The 19,476-nt window shown below is 41.8% G+C and overlaps 1 protein-coding gene across 1 annotated transcript in view; it reads right to left on the bottom strand.

Annotated features, from left to right (window-relative positions):
* Positions 1-1,834: 1,834 nt before the first annotated feature.
* The window catches only part of LOC146194451 (sn-1-specific diacylglycerol lipase ABHD11-like), a 113,986-nt gene continuing 96,344 nt past the window's right edge, over positions 1,835-19,476 (bottom strand). Inside the window, exons 6-7 of the mRNA XM_084596560.1 lie at positions 12,101-12,111; positions 1,835-2,050 (exon numbers count right to left, since the gene is read on the bottom strand). Coding sequence (XP_084452686.1) covers positions 1,835-2,050; positions 12,101-12,111 — 227 coding nt within the window. The remainder of the gene's footprint in view (positions 2,051-12,100; positions 12,112-19,476) is intronic.

Genomic DNA, 19,476 nt, shown 5'->3' with positions numbered 1-19,476 from the left:
GGACATGCTTGTTTTAGAGTAAACTTTGGTGATGTATAAAACAACTTAAATCTTGAAGTTGCATCAAAACAACTGCATGTACAGTATCATGAACACAAAGACCAGGCTTCATAAATGACCCTATATGCACTATTTACTAATATATATAATTTAAAAAGCTAATATTTCTGTGCAACACAGAAAGTTTCAGGGACACAATAACAAAAAAATTGCACCTGTTAATTCCATTTGCTTGTTTACAAGCAGGCATTAGATAGTAGCATATCCAGTTATAACAAAAACTGCAAAGCTCAGAGGCACACCTACAATTTTAAAATGCACCTTTACTTGTATTGCACAGTAGTATTGCAGCACTTTGGTTGTAATGCTGTGCAAAAAAAACATCAGAGCAATACACTAGCCTTACTGCTGTTATATACCTTCTTCAGACCTAAGCACATATCAGCATAATTGAAAGATAAGTATATAATCTCAATCTTCCTAATAGCACACAAGAGGATTTGCATCCATAAGGCTGAAAGTACATTTTTATGACCTTTCTCAATCCTCAGTTCTACTATATTCTATGCCTTTGGAAACATACAACATATATGACGATACATATGCAGATAAACATGCAATCTGAGGTGGCATTTTGTGCCAGTTGGTGTAACAAAGTGGTGTGAACAAAGTTCACGTCTCTTATTGTGTACTGTTTCTCCTGTTCTCATGCACAGTACTGCAAATAAGTTGTCCTTTGATAGCAGGAAGGTAACCAGTACACAGCAATGAACTTGGAAGATTTTCAAGAATGACTCTACACAATAACTGTTACTTACAGATCATCGTCATCATCACCACTGTCTGAATCACTGGAATGTGAGTTGTCTGTCCAGAGGCAATTTTTCCTGAAAGAATAATGCATTATGAAGACAACTACGTATTATACCATTTCCCTCAGTAAAGTCATGAGGGTAAAAAAAATAAACCTTTCTCCAGATTTCTTGTTGGTAACTTCGTGATGTCTAGGTTAAAAGCCAGCACCAGTGTGCACCAAGATGTATGACTTTACAGACTTAGCCAAACAAAATGGCTAACAGATTTCAAGGTGTGGCCAGAGTGATCATCATAAAAGTAGTAATGTTAATTCATGGTAGTGAGTGAAATCTTAGCTGGTATGCTTCAGCCACAAAAGCATCCACTCATGCACAGTCATACAACTACAAAGGAAGGCTTTGCAGATTTCTTAAAATCATTCCAGCTCATGAAACAGGAACTGGGTCTAACTAAAACATACTAGAATCCTGGATTAAGAAGAACTTTTTCGACTGCAAAGATTTCAAGAAAGCAGTACTGTGATTCGTAGATGCAATGCCTAGGCACGCTTTACCAAAATATATTTCAGAAAAGCAAGTCTCAAAAAGAGCACAGACTAAAAGTGCAATCATGAACTGAATCCTTATCATCCAAATCAAATTTTTTGAAATCTTCATACCTGTATTTATCAAAGGGGAGAGCACTAACGCCAGGTACCGGACTCGAGCATCTGGGATCTGGCTGTTCTAAGTGTCCTTCCACGTTGAATGTATCTGTCTGGGTGGCACTGTCCTCTGTTGAGCTTAAATGAACTTTCGTGCCTGTAAATTTGAATAGTACAGCCATACAGTGGTTTATTACTGAGTAAACGTGTGCTCACCAATAGATGTCATTTGGACCAATGCCTGCACTGCCTTTGAATATTTCTGGGCAAATGTTTGCACTGAAGAATTTTTTGTACGTGGCACAGATGCCCCAGAAGTGCCTGGCTCACTACTGTAGAACGTTGAATTTTGTTGGCTGATTAGGTCCAAGTTCTCTACTGGCGCTTCTTCTCGATGGCCGAATCAGTAGGGCACACATATGGCTCTGTGTTCTGCACTGCCTGTGCTTCAGAGGTGACCGCTTCATCATCAGGACAGTTTCCATTTGTGGTCTGTGCTGGCTCTTCCTCTGTGCTGCCTTCACCAAAAGGGCATGTAGGTTCATCGGTGCCCTCCACAAGCTCCCACTCACCGCAGGCATCCTTGACAAGCTGTTAAGAATACGAGAAAAATATTCAGAATGAAAACTTTTGGGGGCACTTAATTATCATTATGTTATGCCAATATATTACATCTCTCAGTCTCAGCAAGTCACTCAAACAATTTCATTTTGCTGAGTCATTCTTAGTCATTTTCAATTGAGTCTTACTTTTAATATAACTTTATTTTAAGTCAGTTTATGTTGACTTTTCTGTGTGTACACAACCTTTGCTGGGTGCTGGCTTTTGTTCAAAATGGGGCTACTATTATTTGCGAATGCATTAAAATAGCACAACAAATACCTATTAATGTAGTGAGCAGCACTATCACAAGGAGGCTATCACTGTGATAAGAAACAAGGTGTAGGGGAGGTGCACGGTCTCCTATAACTGCCTTTCTCTCAGGAAACGGCTTGAGTTAAATTTCAGAAGTTTCAGACAACCAGAAACAGCGATGTTGGACTTCCCGTCACTCGAGTCAGTAAGCGTGCCGCTGCCAAATCGTATTTTATTGCACGCCGAGAGCGTGTAAGTATAAGTATACACATGTACATAAAAGACATGTAACTTGCTTGCGTGACGCACAAAATGCCATATTTGGAATGTGCAAATAGAAGATCTTATATCCGCTTTCACAAAACTGTCAAAACAAAAATAGACAGCGAAAGCGGATATGAGCGCCTCGTAACAGCTTTGCGACTTAGGTTGTCAAGTTCACATAGTTGAAGTGGAGCGATTTGAGCGAGTTGGTAGCGATTCATTGCAACAAACAGCGCGACGGGGACTAAAGAAAGGTCGACACAGAATGAGCGCATTTTTTTTTTTTCAATACAGAAACTGTTAAGACGGGGAATACAGCCCATTGTATAAAAAATGCGTTGTAGAAGTAGAGCGATTGGGGTGAGTTGGTGGCGATCCATTGCAATGAATAGCGCGATAAAATGCGGGGGCTAAAAGAAAGGACGACACTGGAAGAGCGCTTCACAACAGTTGTCGGTAGTTCAGCTCTCTAAAGTTGAAGCGGACTACAATACTTGGCACACATCCGCAGACCGGAGGCAAAATTGTAACTTGTTTTGTGCGATGCTCAGGCGCCAAAACCGTAGCTCAAGCTACGTCGGTTTTGCCGCCTGAGCAGCGATCGCCTTGCATTCGGTACAAAGTTGCGTGTTTAAAAGAAGGAAACTTTTCTTTGCACCCCGAATTAGGTCAGAACTGAAATTAGAATTGCGACTTATCTCTTTGCGTTTCCTTTGTATTGCAGCTCCTCGGTATATGGGAGGTTTAGCAGACGCATTGTAGGCAAACACAGTAGGCACGGCATCAGCCTTCAGGCGCCTCCTGTAGCCTGGCTTCACCAGCCCGAACATTTCCTTCAGAGGCTTTGAAACATTCAGGAGTGAAATGCGCCGAGCCGATCAAGCTCCTTGGACTTGGAGACCAGTTGGCACTCCGAACAGCATGAAGCCATTGCGCCCGCAACTTCGGTTCGGACGAGAAGGCGTGAAAAGGGACCTCCAGCCTTTTCTTTGAAGTGTTTGCGCATCCCACAGCACAACAGAAGCACCCACCCCCGCCCATCGCGGGAATAATAAAGAAATTGCTCACAAAATGCACTGATCACCACTCGCCGCTGTCAACAGTCAACATACGCGCAAAGAGCGAGAAATTACCGCTACGGCGGGCCGCGAGCGAGCGGGTACTGAGTGTGACGTCGCAAAGAGGGAAGCACAGTGTTGCCCGTTGAAATCGCTCCTCTTGAGGTCACGATTTGCTCAGGCATGCCCGTAACTTTAAAATTGATTTGCATAAAAACTACAAACCGCACAGCTGTAAAAATTGGTGTGAAAGTTGATAAGAGAGAGAAAAACATGCCGTAAAAATTTTATTCAAATTGGTGGGCCTCGAAAAATCCCCGCCCCGGAGTTGCTCTTCATTATTTCAAGGTTTTGGAATTAGGATGAAAACTGAGGTTGCTATATAAACCTTCCGCTTAGGCCAACATTCATTGGTCAGTGCTTCGCCATGAGGGCAAGCTGCACAAAGCAGACTTCGGCGCAAATTCTTTATAATTGGGGATGCTCTTCTGACAAACCCTAAAGCCTAGACAAACAGAATTTTTAAGAACAGTGAGTGATCATCCTGATTAGGTCAGATTTGTAGACACAAAAAAAACTTTTGTACGAAACCAAAGCAAGAGCAGTGGCCATTGGAAGCTTTAAATAAGGATTCTACCCACAGTGTTTCGTCTCTTCTTTTTTTGGCGAAGGAATATTTTCGAAAACAAGACTGTAAGGCATACTAACAGACATGAATCTAGTTCAATGAAGAGGCCATAATAGCAGCCTCATGGTTTATAGAAATCTGATGTAGCTGTAAACAAACAAATGCAGTCTACAAGAAAATTTCCATTACCATCAATATAAAGAGTAACTTTTATTAGTACAGGCATAGCTCAGTGCTGTCGTATTTGTCATTGAGTGTCAACGTCTGCATAGATATTTTCCATCCTTCTCTCCAAGCTGAAGAAAAAATCAGATGTTAATTCTCTGCGGTTTTTTCTATTTTACAAGCAGAGAAAAATGAACTACCAAACATACATTCAGTTTTCTTTAGAACAGACCCTCAGGGCGAGTTAAGCCAGAATGGTGTAATTGTGCTAGGTACATCTGCGATGAACGTTTTAGATCAATCCCATTTATTGCCGCATGAATTTTTGCTAGGTATGGTATGGGGCTTTAGTTCAACGTCTACTCAAAGGCCATTCATATGTACGAAAAATGACATTCGGCAATAGCATTCGCCATCAATGAGAGTAGTACGTAGCACAATTGTTACTGCTGTGTTAACTAACCTGTGTTATGAAGGGTACCACATGCATGACCCACGCAGTTGTAGGAGTGCGATACCTTGCCTAAATAATCAAGGCTGAAAGGATGCTGCACCACAATTGACAGGCAGGCGTCAGTCTGAAGCTGGATGCACAGAAGACACTATATCTTCAGCCACCTTGTTCTTGTTAATGATGAATGGTGACAGGGCAGGGCATTTCAAGGTAGCTGCAAATAAAGAAGTTGAGATTGTATTGAAAAAAGAAACGGATCGGATATGCTTATGGCACTTGCATGGACTAAAGTGTGATTAGTTTGATAATAACAGTTAATAACAGTGCGATTCACAGACAAAACCAGGGAAAAATATTAGCGTACGAGAACATGAAAAAAATTGTAGTACATTATAGAAATACTGCTCCATTATTCTGGACAATTTTACTTCATCTACTGATCGTGCGTGCTAAATATTCTAAGAGTAACTCTTGAGCAGGCACTTTTCAGCTGCGATGAGTGCCACTATGGACAAAAGAAGCATTCTTGCGGTTCAAAAACATACACATTTGTTGTATATTGGCATGGAAAATAATTGCAAAATGTTTATTGAAGAAATATTGCGTATACGAGAGCAGGGGTTTGAAATGGTTTTGGGAGAGACTGGACAAGGAGAATAACCTATCTGATTTCACTCACTGACTTAAATTGAACAAACTATCTAATGTCATTTATTGACTTAAATTGAAAAAAACAGCAGCAGAAAATATTAATGTTAACAAGTTCTTGAAAGCCACTGGAAGGCGTCTAGCCAGGTTGCACCTTTGGATTTCAGAGGAGTGATGAAGCTTATGTAGCACATGTTGGCGCGCAATAATTCATAATGTTTTGGAAAGTTGCATAACGAACACTCAATACGTGGTGTGACCAACTGCTCGTATTAAACTCTGTGTCGCATCTGTTCTTTCACACACCTTTCCCTCGTATAAAGAGTGGTGAATCCTGTCCGTGGTACAAAACATATAATTTTGTATGCTAATGCAGTGCCCCAACTCAGAACATTTTTAAAAGAAAGATGACCTTGCCGAGCTTGTTTCAGCAGTACAAAGGTCAGGGAAAGAAACAGGTGGCAAAAGAAAAGAGAACTGAGTAAGGCTCAGCTATTATAAGATAACATACATTAGCATTTTTTCAAAGGTTCTTTTAAACAAGGATCCATAATATTTTCAATGTATTATCTCTTTTTTATGAAGCACGCAATGATTTTCTCTTCCCATATTTCAGCATCTACGTGAAAGACATCGATTACTGGCAAACTAATCATGCAAAAAACTGCAAACTCTAATTAGGCTGTATGCTTCTTTCTGTGCCAAATCTTTGTCATGTAACTATGCATTGCCAAGTTAGCCGTGCTTTCTATTAGCCTCAGTATTCAATTTCAATCATCAATGGTAACAATGCTTCTAGATTGGACCAAGCATCACTTTAGCACGACATTGAAAAGTAACACATGATCCCAAGAAACATGCACTACCTATAATTTAAATCAATAAATAAAAAATCTGCCTATCTGCGTTCTGAAATAAACAATACACGGTGATGTACCGGTTAGCTTCGCAAAAGGAAAACTCAAGCTTTTCGCCTGTGTTTCAGAGTAGGGTTTTTATATTATAAGTAGTTTGCGGCTATACATCTGCATGCGGTCAACTACATTAAAACCTAAAAAATATTTTAATTTATCAATGTTGCACAATTGACAAAGAAGAAGCAGAATGCAATATTGCACTTTCCTTATCAGCCTCTTGCACTCTATAATGAAATAAAGCAAACTTCTGCAGTACACCTTTGCAATAAGCAAATAATATTTCCTAATAAAGCAGCATTGTGTCTTTTGGATCACTGTGTGACACAGCCTAAATCAATTCAACCCCAGTTGCTTCTCAGCAATTTAGATGGAAATCTCTGAACTGAAGTGGAACTCAAGAGACTTCTGATCCGCGTACAAAAAGAGAGTGAGAAGTTTGGGCTTAAACTGAACATTAAAAAGACAAAGATCATGGCGTCTCGCCCTATCAGGTCCTGGAGCATCAAGGGACAAGAAGTAGAAGCTGTGACAGATTTTCTGTTCTTGGGCTCCAAGATTACCTCGGAAGGAGACTGCAGCCATGAAATTAGGAGACGCCTGCTTCTGGGAAAGAGAGCAATGGTTAGCCTTGACCGCTTAGCAAAGAGCAGAGACATTAGTCTGCCAACCAAGATCCGTATAACTCGTGCTATGGTCTTTCCAGTTGTGATGTATGGATGCGAGAGTTGGACTGTGAAAAAGGCTGACCGCAAAAGAATTGACGCGTTTGAATTGTGGTGCTGGCGAAGACTCTTGAGAGTTCCTTGGACTGCCAGAAGATCAAATCAGTCGATATTGTCGACCATAAACCCTGACTGCTCATTGGAGGGTCAAATTCTAAAGTTAAAGCTCAGCTACTTTGGTCATCTGATGAGAAGAGAGGAGTCGCTGGAGAAAGATTTGATGTTGGGAAAGGTTGAGGGTCGCCGGAGAAGGGGTAGGCAGCGAACGCGTTGGTTAGATGGCATCCTCGAGGCACTGCAGATGAAGTTATGTGATGTTAGGAAGATAGTGAGAGACCGGAAAGCGTGGCGTGACATGGTCCATAGGGTCACGAAGAGTCGGACACGACTGAACGGCTAAACTGAAACTGATAATCATGCACCGACACAAGAGACAGCAAAGACCTTCTAATTTGCTAAATATGTGCACTGTGTTAAAAACTACTTCTCTAAGCTGTAATGACTGGCATCAGATCCTAGTTTTTAGTATTTGAAGTAAACAATGTAACACACACACACACATACAACAGTCTCAATATTTTTAGTCCAAGAATTGTCAAATGAGATTCCTCAATCCTTGTAAAAGAATAAGACTTCACTCACGTAATGCAAAGTTTCATTAACAGTAAGCCGCAATTTTGCCTGCAATATGCGTACTCTATGATCAAAGTCGGTAAACATACGCGTCTAAGGCTATATAGTATCTTTGTATTGTATATTTACGAAAAAGAGAGAAAATAAAAACATCTGGTCAGAACCAAACTCTGTAATAGTAACTTTCGGTGCAAATTTTGACCGCACAATTCAAGTTGCAGACCTCTACTTGGATGCAGAGGCATCAGTAGCAAATATACACTTATTCTAATTGTCATTAATAAAGAAAGAACAAAAATCATGAAATGCAGTCCAACAGTTATGTTGTCAAGTGACCACAAAATTATTGAAGACTGAATGGTTTAAACCACATCAGCGCACTTAGCACGTGTACAAGCGCCTTAAGAGAAGTTTTGCTGAAAATAAAATTTGTAGCTAAACGATTCCTCGAGAGCAAACGAGTAAACGCCACAACAAAAGCGGCACAATCAAACTGTAACTTCAAACTCCATGCAACTGCAACATATGATACCCGTAATATTAAAAATGCTCCCATTGTGAATAAACACGCAAACCTCGAAGCTGAGAAAGAACACAGGTTCATGATAGCCGCAAATGGTTACGCAGTTCGGCATAAACTTTATGATACGCCAACGAGGTGGGCCAATCGGCGTCCTTCGAGGCCGAGAGTGCGAGAGCAGAGGCGTGCCGCGCTGACTCACCGCCGAGAGCAAAATGTGTAAGTACGAGCGCTGCGAGGGGACACTCCGAGTAAAAAGGACAGCAGGACGGTTGGAAGAAGGGCGGCATCTCTGCCGTGGCGCGCGCCTTTGCTCTGAGTGAAAAAGAGGAAGGGGCGGTAGTCCGCAGCTCGCACTGAGTGGAAGGAGGAGAAAGTGAGGAAGAGAAAAGAGAATGAAGAAGGTTTCAGGACAGCGACGGCAAAGTGAAAGGGTTAAGGGGGTGGGGGGAGTCGAGTCTGAGAGGAGAATTAAGGTATGACAACAAGGATCTTGCCCCTCCCCCCTCTCCCGGTTCACCTTAACCTAACCTCCAACCTTGCTGCACCAGCCGATCGGAAAGGTCATGGTGCGCAACAAAGACGAGACAAAGAGGAGAAGTGGACAACGACGGCGCGGATTGTTTCGACACAAAATAGAGGCCCATGTACAAGAAGGTCATGGTGACGGACGGGAATGTGGTTTGTATCCCTACGACCCTAAAGTGCTAACGTTATCTCGAAAGTCCACGAAACAATAGTGCATTTCTTTTACTCTACCTTATGACGTGAACCAGCACGACCAGAAACGCATAGACCAAATGCTAGAAGTTGAGAACTGAGCAAAAGTACCAACTTCCCAAAAAACTTAATTTGTGTTGTGAGCCTCCTACGCGTACTAAATGCAAGAAAAACGTAGTACACACATTATTTCTGTTAAAGAAAGCTGAGACTGATGTTCTTGCGCGGAAAATACGTAACTCGCCGCGATATCTGACTACATGTGGGGTGTCATTTTGTAAGCCAGCTGAAAACAAACGCGTCTCACGCTTTTCCATTTCAGACCAATCCGGAGCGTTCCAGCACAAAAAGACATAGAATGCAGCAATCCGATAGGAAACTGTTCCCACTAAGTGCAATGTTCATACGAATATGCTTACCTTTACAAGCGATTGCGTCAGTCGTGCAGTACGCTGTCTGCTTCCGTATCACCGGCACCGAACTAACCAGTGCGGGCTCAGTGCGAGTACACTGTAGTCGACGCATATACCTCTCAGCCACGCAGAAAAAAATGGTTCATGCCGTCTTTTTTCGAACCTCTCAAACGTAACACGGTGTAGGAGCCCTTGCGCCTGAGCATAGCACAAAGAAACACGGACACTTGCCGATACGATAAATGCCCGTTTGCGTTAAACACCACCTGTCACTTCACAAGCGTACACACTGCTGTAAAAAATATGGGCGCGCAACGCAACACATTTTACGACGGTAAACAATCGAAGCAGCACATTTAGCATTCGCTGAAATGTGGTCGATACGCACCCCTCCGTGCAAATGGTCATATCGAAACTTTGAAAAGTAAAGTAGCGTAGGTAGCTAAAGGCAGCCTCCTGGTAGTTAAAATTTTGTTTCTGTTTGTTTCATTTGTAGAGCGCACATGCGTGTAATTTTAATTCTAGCGATATATTTGATGCTTTATTTAGGTGTTTAGTTATATCAGCAAAGTGTCGCTTGGGTATAAAATGCTACGAAGTTGCGCAGCCCAACACCCAGCATATTAATTCATATCCTCGTCAGTAACACCCTCTCCAACCATAGCACTCCTTGTGAATGCAAGAAGGGATCTGCAATGGTACCACCACCCAAGCTTGAGGGTGTAAGCGTGTGTTAAATTAAAAAACAAATGCCCAAAAGAGATGTTTTTGTTTTTACAGTGGCAATGTTAACGTAAACAAGCCGAAATACAAGCATAAATGATTGACCTCGCCTGTTATACTCCTTACTACGGAATTATAAAATTCCTTATAAGGAGTAGGGATGAGGACATCCCCTGTTTTACTATAATGTCACGAAATTGAGAAGTAAAATTGAGTCTTGATATGGGATTATGCTGCTTCTTTAAACAAGGGTTTGGTCGGAATGAATGTTGGTTCAGACCAAAATTGGTTTAAAAAAAGCCTTTCTAAGCCTCTTGGCGCCCTTTCGCAGTTTGGCGCAGCTCACTGTTCGCCGCGCTAGCAGGTGACAACGTCCGCATCGCTGCTGGCTCGTTTGTCGCATCTACTTTGTATTTTTTCACTCGTGTTTAACGTCATACTAGACATCAGGCCACCAACGCCTTCTCGCAAATATTGCTGAACAGACTGCCTCTTATGACTCTAGCAAGTTCACGGAACGCTTCGTGCTGCTTCTCCGGCACCGCCGATCCCCGAGAGTCCCGGCTAGCATAGAGCTTCACGGCACCAACATGGCGGAGTGCGACACAGTGGTGTTCATGATACTGGCCACCAGCTGTATTTGACTTTTTTTTGTGTGTGTGTGCTCACGCTTCCCAATTGTGGAACGGCTGTGTTTAATCGATCTGTGGAACAAATGTCTCCAATAAACTGTAGAAACAATGCTTGAAGCTATGTGGTCTGCGTAACAGATAAATTCTGTCTGCAGCCGCTTCGACGCGGTTAAATGCTATGGGCGGGTGACGATTGCTTCCTTGGTGCCGATCGTCCTCGTTCGTTCACTGATATTTTTCGTGCAGCGGCTAGGATAACCAGCATTACGAGCATTTTGATTAACTTAAACATCAATGAAAATGCTCGTTATGCTATTTAGGCCATTGACGCTTATGCAGGTACGCCAGTGCTTATTCACTGTGCAGCCACAGGCTAAGATCTACGCAAGAAATGGCAGGGTACCGTGGTCCCAATGGTTTTGTCGTCACCCCGTGGAGTGAAGTTGTCCAGCGTGCACTAAAGTAAGTACCTTGGAAACTTATTTCTACTTCCCATAAAAGAAATTCAATGGCAGTACAGTCGTGCCTCGTTACGTTATGTCCGCTTTATCAACAGTTCGCCGGAGAAGCAAACTTGCTCATTATTATTTATGCCCTACAAATACGGTAACGCTGTCCGGGCTAATCGCGTTGAAATTTCAAGAACCTATAGGACCGCGTGTATTTCAACAAGCGGCAACAAGGAAAGTATTGCCTATATTATGGGTCATTTCCTCGGCTTTATTAGAAGAACCAGCGACGCAAGTGAAACATGTAGTGCTTATTTTTTGTATTAGTAGCGTGGCAAATCGAAATGCCTAACGAAGTGGGACATTTGAATTTCAGGCTACGAAAATGTTGCTTTCTGTTTGGGGGTGTCGAAAAGCAGCGTAGATTTTCGGCAGCAGGCATGGAGATGAAGAAACTGCCCGTTACGTGTTTGGTAGATTGGGCATCCTGTTCAAAAATTGTGTCAGATTTAAGCGTTGTAAGCTTCCTGCATCAGAGAAGTACAAACATTAGCGCAATCCGCCTCGTTTATTCGGTTGGGGATTGCGAAGTCATTTTTTGTGCTGCTGTTCAAACTGCTAATACAAAGAAAAGGGCAAAGACCAGTTGGCATACTTCGGCAGCGAATGCGGGGGCATGAGCAAAATGGAAAGCTGGCTGGAAATGAGGAGGCGAGGGCCGTAGTGCGTGAACACGAAATTCATTACAAGGTACAATGACCTTCAAGTTCCCCTTACTTGTCTTCTCCGCGACGTGTACGCGGAACAACGGCGCCCTAATAATGCGCCGCTACGGGTTACCCAATCTTCTCCTGCAATTGCACACGACGCGGGTGTTTAGTTCATGTGCTATAATTCCAATTAAAGTTTAAGCGTTCGTCTAGAACTCACGAGCGATCCATTAATTGGAATAGCATTTAGTGTAAAAACAGTCACGCTGCTCATTTTTGTAAAACAGCCGAAAGCAATGCGAAAGTACAGGTGCGTTTGTAACCTTTTCTGTTCCCAGGTTTATTCTTCACAAGTAAATGTTCCGAAAGCGACGCTCGTTTCAGTTCGCCGCATCGCGTCAATAGCCATGAAAGAGACTGTGTAGCAGATATCCTGAAAAACATGTTCAGTAGCTCTCAGCCAACAAGGAACGGATAGATTTTAGTCAGTAGATTAGTTATGATTACAGGTATGTATTACTAGCGCTAATCGCTAATTGTAAAAAATATATTTTCAAGAATGGCAGTTTCACAATTTTCAATTTGTGTATTTGCAATAAAGAAAAACTGAACTTGAACAGTCTGATGTTATGCAAGCTCATATGGGTACAACTGCTTTTGATGGATATTTTTTTCCTTCTCGCAGAAGAAGCCTCGTTTGACGTCATCTCATGTAAGCAGCGATAACAAGAGATGCCTGAATGGCGACGAGCAATTAATTAAACCTTGGCCTCCACGATTAGTGCGTGCAATCTCTGTTCTCCTACTCATCAATTGGAGACTGGATACCCAAGAAGAGTGAAGGATCAGGGATTTTAACCTGTCTCTGGAAAGATCCAAAGCCAGCTACAAAATACTCGGTTGAAATGTTCTTAAGTAATAAAACGTTCATTGAAAACAGTGTACGCAATTTCATTGACGCATTTACATAGAACACAAAGCTCCAAAATTAGGCAGTGCAATTAAGATAGTGAGCTCCGTATTGAAGTGAACAATGCTCGTTCCGTATCCTGAATGCCGCAATATAGCAGTAACAATTACTCCTAAAATACTCGCGTAAATTATTTCAAACAAAGGAGCCAAATACTACTAAAAGGAGAATTTAACAGTGCCAACTGATGTCATGATAACCCCTCAGTTGCCTGACATATACTCTAAAGAGAACCACTCATATGAGAGAATTAAAATGTTTACTCCTTTCAACACCTTAAATACCTCTCCGTACGCGAGAGTAAAGCAGACACTTATTTTCTGAAGAGTAAAAAACACCTTTTTGAGAGTACGCTAGTCAAGGGCTATTTGCTTCTCTTCGGGTGGCTTTGAGTTTACACTGTAGGCCGGCCACGATTAGGTGAAACCTTTGTCGTATTAGAAATGTCACAGATAGAGAAAAGCTTTGTGTTGGATCTTGGATCATAACATGAATACAGTATGGATATTTTAGGCCGAGCAGACGGCTTACTTATTCCGAAGCAGAGTTTCGCAGAACAGGTATAATGTTATTTAGACTCCCTTCCGCTGGAGGTCAGAAGGCTCTTGGAGGCACTTTGAGGTCTTGAGCTTCTCCAAGCAGCGAAATATGCTATCAAAACGCGCATATAAATAATAAAATATATTTAGAGAGAACCATCTCTCGAGGCGTACACTGTCCTTGACTGTCACTATTTAAAATGAAATGAACAATTCGCACCACAACTACACACTACACACGCTGAGCAAACTAAAAACGCTGTAACCAAGGTGCATGAAAGAATGTATATGCAACGGTTTCAGACACCCCCCCAAGTCATTTTTAATAAAATCAAACTTTTTTGCCACATGTAATGAGCTTAAAGAGAAAGAATTCCAGGCTATCAATCTGCTGAAATCACCCCCAGGAAAATGCTCTTTGACAATGCACGACGGTTACATATGTATTGTTCTCTGGTACGCTCCAAGTTAGACTATGGTTGCATAGCATACCGCAAAGCAATATCACACTACTTAAAACTACTAGATGCAGCTGATAATCTTTATTTACGCTTATCATATGGCGTGTAAATAACACCCTTCTTTAGAATAGAACCTTCTTTGAATATCGAAGGACTGCTCGTACGTGCTCATAGGTCCTGAAACTTTTTTCTATGTCAATCATCTCTGCTAATCTATAGACACTCATTTCTCGCCCAGAATGCTCCCCAGACAGTAAAGCTGCTTCTTTTGAGTTTCGAAGAAAAATGCCATTACCTGGATATATTGATTGAAATGGCAAATTTTGCCGCAAGGTGTGAACGACTACCACCGCGGTACACCATTGACGCTGTTTCTGACACTACTACAGTTTCACAAGCGCTTAAAACACCTGACGCCAAAGGAAATTGGTAGGAATTACTTTGCATTTTATACAGATGACTTAAAAACTAAAGGCTAATTTTTAGGTGGGATAGTACAGGACGAATTAGAGAAATCAGTACGATTGCGGCAGTGTGCTTCTTTTACTGCAGAATGTTATCATGCACGTACTGGTATGGATGAAGCATTGAATGAAATAAGAAATAATAATATTTACACAAACTTTAGGTATCCTCACTGAAAGCAAGAACGATGGAGATATAAAGGCTATCCTTACATCTATTAATCTGAAGCTTGAAAGCCTGCCAGCCCTCGTAACTCGAATTGAAGCCATGGAAGAATCTGTCACGCACATGTCTGCCATTTTTGAAGATTTGAAAAAAACGATCGGTGTGCAAGAAAATGAGATTAAAGTGCTCAGAAAGCAGGTGCAAGAACTAGGGGAAAGGGATGAAAACAACCTATCAACTCAGGTTCAGCTTCGACGGGAAGTGAATGAGCTTGAGTTTAGAAATAGGCAGCTTAATTTGGAAGTTCATGGTGTTCCTTTTCTGAAAGATGAAAACTTGCTCACAATATTGAATGAGGTTGCAGATAAGCTCGAAACGCCTCATCTCGTCGAACATGACAATGCCTCGGCACACAGGCTGCCCGCTCAGAAAGATAAGATACCCGGCATAATCGTGCGCTTCACAAGGCAGGCGGTTAGAGAATTGTGGTTGAGTAAGAAGAACAAACTAAAAGACAGTAAGCCAAAAATCATCATCCAAGAAAACCTAACCAGACACAACCGAGAACTGCTTCTAGCAACAAAAAATTGGGCGAAAGAGGCCGAATTCAAATATGTATGGTATACCCATGGAAAGGTTCTTGTACGGATGACGGATGGGGCAAATGCAATTCATATTAAATGTCTCGAGGACCTTGATCGCCTTAAGAAAAATTGAAGAATGCGCTTTGTGCTATACCTAAGTGAAAAGGGCAAAGATGTTTGAACACACCTTTTACTCTCCAGACGACCTGAACATTACAGTATCTAATTTTAGGTCTTCCGTACTAAAATGTGTACACCTAAATGCAAGATCTGTCCGCAACAAAACATTTTCTTTAGAAGAATTCTTGAGTAAATTTTCTTTTAGCTTTTCTGTTATTAGGTTCAGCGAAACGTGGAGCACGAACGAGAGTGATGTTTTCAGAATTAAAGGCTACAATACGTACTATATCAACCGCCCTTGTGGTCGCGGAGGTGGCACTGCAATTCTCACGCTGGAGCAAATGGACTGTGAACTGCTTAATGCATTTAGCATAGTGACACTAGACTATGAAGTGTTAACTTTAATTGCAGATAAGGTAATATATTCGGTCTGTTGTCGGACGCCAAATGGGCATATTTCAACATTTTGTGATTTTTATGAAGGCTTTCTTTCATTTGTTGTAAAAAATAGGTATAACCTGCTCGCCGCAGGTGATTATAATATTGATATGAGTGTTAACACTCCTATTAGTACAAATTTCAACAATATTCTCTTGTCATATGGGTTTGAAAATGTTATTAATGTACCGACCAGAATAACGACTGAATGTGAATCATTGCTAGACATATTCATAACAAACCTTTCATCGCAAGATATAAAAGCTGGTGCTCTATCATGTTCCATTAGTGACCATCTTCCCGTGTTCCTTTGTTTACAAGTTGCCCCCAGTCGAAACTGTTCGTCTGCTGACAGTCTTTACCAGCCAGTAACCGATACGGCTCTTAACGCGTTTAGAAATGAGCTGCTTCAAATAGACTGGTGCGAAGTCCTGAACATACATGATGCTAACAACGCCTACAGTGTTTTTTTAGATACCTTCAAAAGAGTGTACAATGCTCATTTTCATGTTAAGAGACGCAAAAAGAGTAGAAAAATTCGAAAGCCATGGGTCACATATGAACTGTACCAGCAAATGAGAGCAAAAGATAAGCTCTACAGACAATTATTAAACACCCGCCATCTTGATGACTTGACCGTTTTTAAACAATATAGGAACCAACTAACGAAAAAACTACGTAATGCACGTAAAGAGTACTTCTCACGTTTTTTGGACGACAAAAATGTGCCGAGTGAGTTGCTCTGGAACAAATTAAACACGCTACTGCGTCGCGATAACCAACGTAGCTGCATTTCTAAACTAACGATTAATGGCAAAGTTTTGCACGATGCGGAACTGGCTGATGCTTTCAATAATTTCTTTACAAGCATGCGTACGCCAGGCAGCTCCTCAAATGCGTGTCGGTATATCAGCACGCGGAATGTACTGGAAGTAATTTCAACAATAAAAAATTTAAAGAACAGCAGCAGTAGGGATATCGATGAAATTCAAATAAAACCAGTAAAGTATGTCGCAGATGTCATAGCACCAGTTCTAATGCATATCTTTAATAAATGTCTGACGACATCGACATTTCCGGTGAAAATGCAAACTGCAAAAGTAGTCGTGCTTTTTAAAAAGGGAAGCAGAAATGAATTGGGCAATTACCGTCCGGTGTCTATCTTACCTATATTTTCTAAACCTCTCGAAAAAATAATACACTGCAGGCTTGCAATTTTTGCTGATCACTGCGAATTAATAACGAAACACCAGTTTGGGTTTAGGAAGAATATGTCTACAGAGTTAGCCCTGCTTCACCAGAAAGAGTATATTTTAACGCAGTTCGAAAGGAAGGCAATAGTAGTCGGCCTATTTGTAAATTTTTCCAAGGCATTCGACCTGGTGAATCATGACTTTCTGCTGCAGAAGTTGGACTTTTACGGTATACGTGGGTGTGGACTACAGTTATTACAATCATATTTATCTCATCGATGTCAAATAGTCCAAATCAACAACTCGCGGTCACGAGTCCTGCCACTGCTTTGTGATGTTCCACAAGGCAGCATATTGGGCCCCTTGCTATTTACCCGGTATATTAATGACATTGTTAACATTAATCAGAACGCCAAATTTATTATAAACGCAGATGATACTAGCATATATTTTCTGGCAATAATATCGATAAACTCATCTCTGATTGTAATGACACCATAGTCCAACTGCAGCAATGGTCCTCATCCAATTGCATGAAGATTAACGAAAATAAAACAAAACCTGTTGTCTTTCGGCCGAAAAATAAACCTGTTCCTCCTCATGCCGATATTGTTTTAAACTCTCATCCTGTTGACGTTGTTGATCATTTCAAATGGCTAGGTGTGATATTCACTGCCAATCTGTCCTGGGAAACTCATGTGAATTTTGTATTAGCCAAACTTGCTCGGATAACCGGTGTAGTCGGTCGTCTCCGATACATGCTCTCTACTAAAACAAAACTATTGGTCTATAATTCTCTTTTCTATTCGCACGCCAACTACTGCCAACTTGTCTGGGGCACAACTACATTCTCTAACACACAAAAAATATTCCGTATGCAAAAACGGTATCTGCGCCACGTGTACAATGCTGGGTATAATGCAACCACTGCAGAATGTTTTCACAGTGCTCATGTTATTACAGCTCACAAGCTATACCGCTACCGTTTGAGTGCTCGGTATAAATATGAAGTGAAAAAAAAATATTCACAGCCTGGACGCCTTGGCAGATTTAGAAAGAAATGAGAAGTGTTATAATACTAGACGTGGAGAAAAATGGAAGGTTGCTGCACCACGCTTGAATTCTGGTATGGAGCGTTTGTGTTATTCTCTGCCATCTCTTATAAACTATTATCAATCACTGAATTTTGATTTATTTAGCTGTTCCACTGTTAAACTCAGAGACATATTTGCTGATTGACTAGGCTGACCATCTATTCTGGTGTTTGTTTTATCTAGCATTTCTTTTCCTCTGCATAGAACAAGTGTCTTGATATGCTTATCGCTTGTTTACTTTTTGTGCTGACGGTGTTTGTTTTACCTGGCTCAGGACTTTTTCTTTTATTCCGCATTGATTAAGTGTTGATTTGTTTATCGCGTGTTGATTCTCTGGTGTTGCCTAGTCGCTGCCTTATATATGGGGCTGCGGACTCGTCAAGCCGCCAAGTGGCAGCTTTTTTCCGTAGCCCTCCATCTGTATAGCACCTGATGGAAATAAAGATTTATTATTATTATTAACCTCTAGACATGCTGTCCAGAGCTCAGAAGCCAGAGGGCTATTTAAATTCCACTCAGATCGTACACAGCGAGCGGCGCCAACAAGAAGAAACACTTCCTGCCACCCCAACGAAGTAAAGAACGAGAGGTACCAAAATGACAGCGGCCTCTCTCCTCCCCTCCTCGTCATCCCTCTCGTTCTCCTCACGCATAATGGCGGTCATATAGTCACGTAAGAGGTCGCTTGACGTTATCCTAACTTCAGTTCTTGTATTCATGGAACCCCTTTCCCCCACCCCAATCTCCGTTTTTTCCTCTGTTTTCTGCCTGCACCCGTGGTGGTAATCGTAAAACCATGCTCCTCTATTTGTCATTTTGTTTATTTCGTTTTTTACATTATTTTTTAAAACTACTTTCACTGTAAAAAATATCCATCATTTTAACGGCTACCCTGCTCAGTTTGGATGGAGCGCCGACGCCAACAGAATAAACGGCGCCGCGGTGTCAAGTAGCGCGAGAGGGAGAACAGACCAGGACTCCCAAAAAACACAATGCGCGCAGCGATATAGTGTTTTGATTCGCTGACATACGGGTTACCTCACACAACCCGTGATCCACACTTCACCTATCGCAATTATAGTTGCGTTTTGCTCCCTGCAGGGCGTGGACCAGCGTGCTACCGCACCTGCTCGCTGCGCGCTTGGCGAAACCTACACCATTTTTGTCGGCTTCCTGAGTTCCTTCGTGGGTGTTGCGCCATTTTGTGTTGCGAGTTGCACAAGGACGGTGACGCTTGGAGTCGGTCCACGCACACGAAGCTCCAGTCTCTTATCAAGTCCACCTGATTGCGGTAAGTTTACTGCGTGTTATCTATTTACTCGAGAAAGATTTTGTGGAGATTGTGGTGCAGGATGCAAGCGCGTGCGCCGAGCTTAAGCGATAGATGTATCGGAAGGTAGCCGGCGCGCACTCGCATCGTGCTCCACATAATGACAGAAAATTGTCAATTAGCATTGGTTAAGGGAAATTTGTAGGC

This window comes from Amblyomma maculatum, chromosome 3 (genome assembly GCF_055883805.1).
Source record: "Amblyomma maculatum isolate TAMU_Amacu chromosome 3, ASM5588380v1, whole genome shotgun sequence".
Lineage (NCBI taxonomy): Eukaryota > Metazoa > Arthropoda > Arachnida > Ixodida > Ixodidae > Amblyomma > Amblyomma maculatum.
Note: the sequence above shows the minus strand (reverse complement) of the source record. Positions and strands in the feature narration are given on the sequence as shown.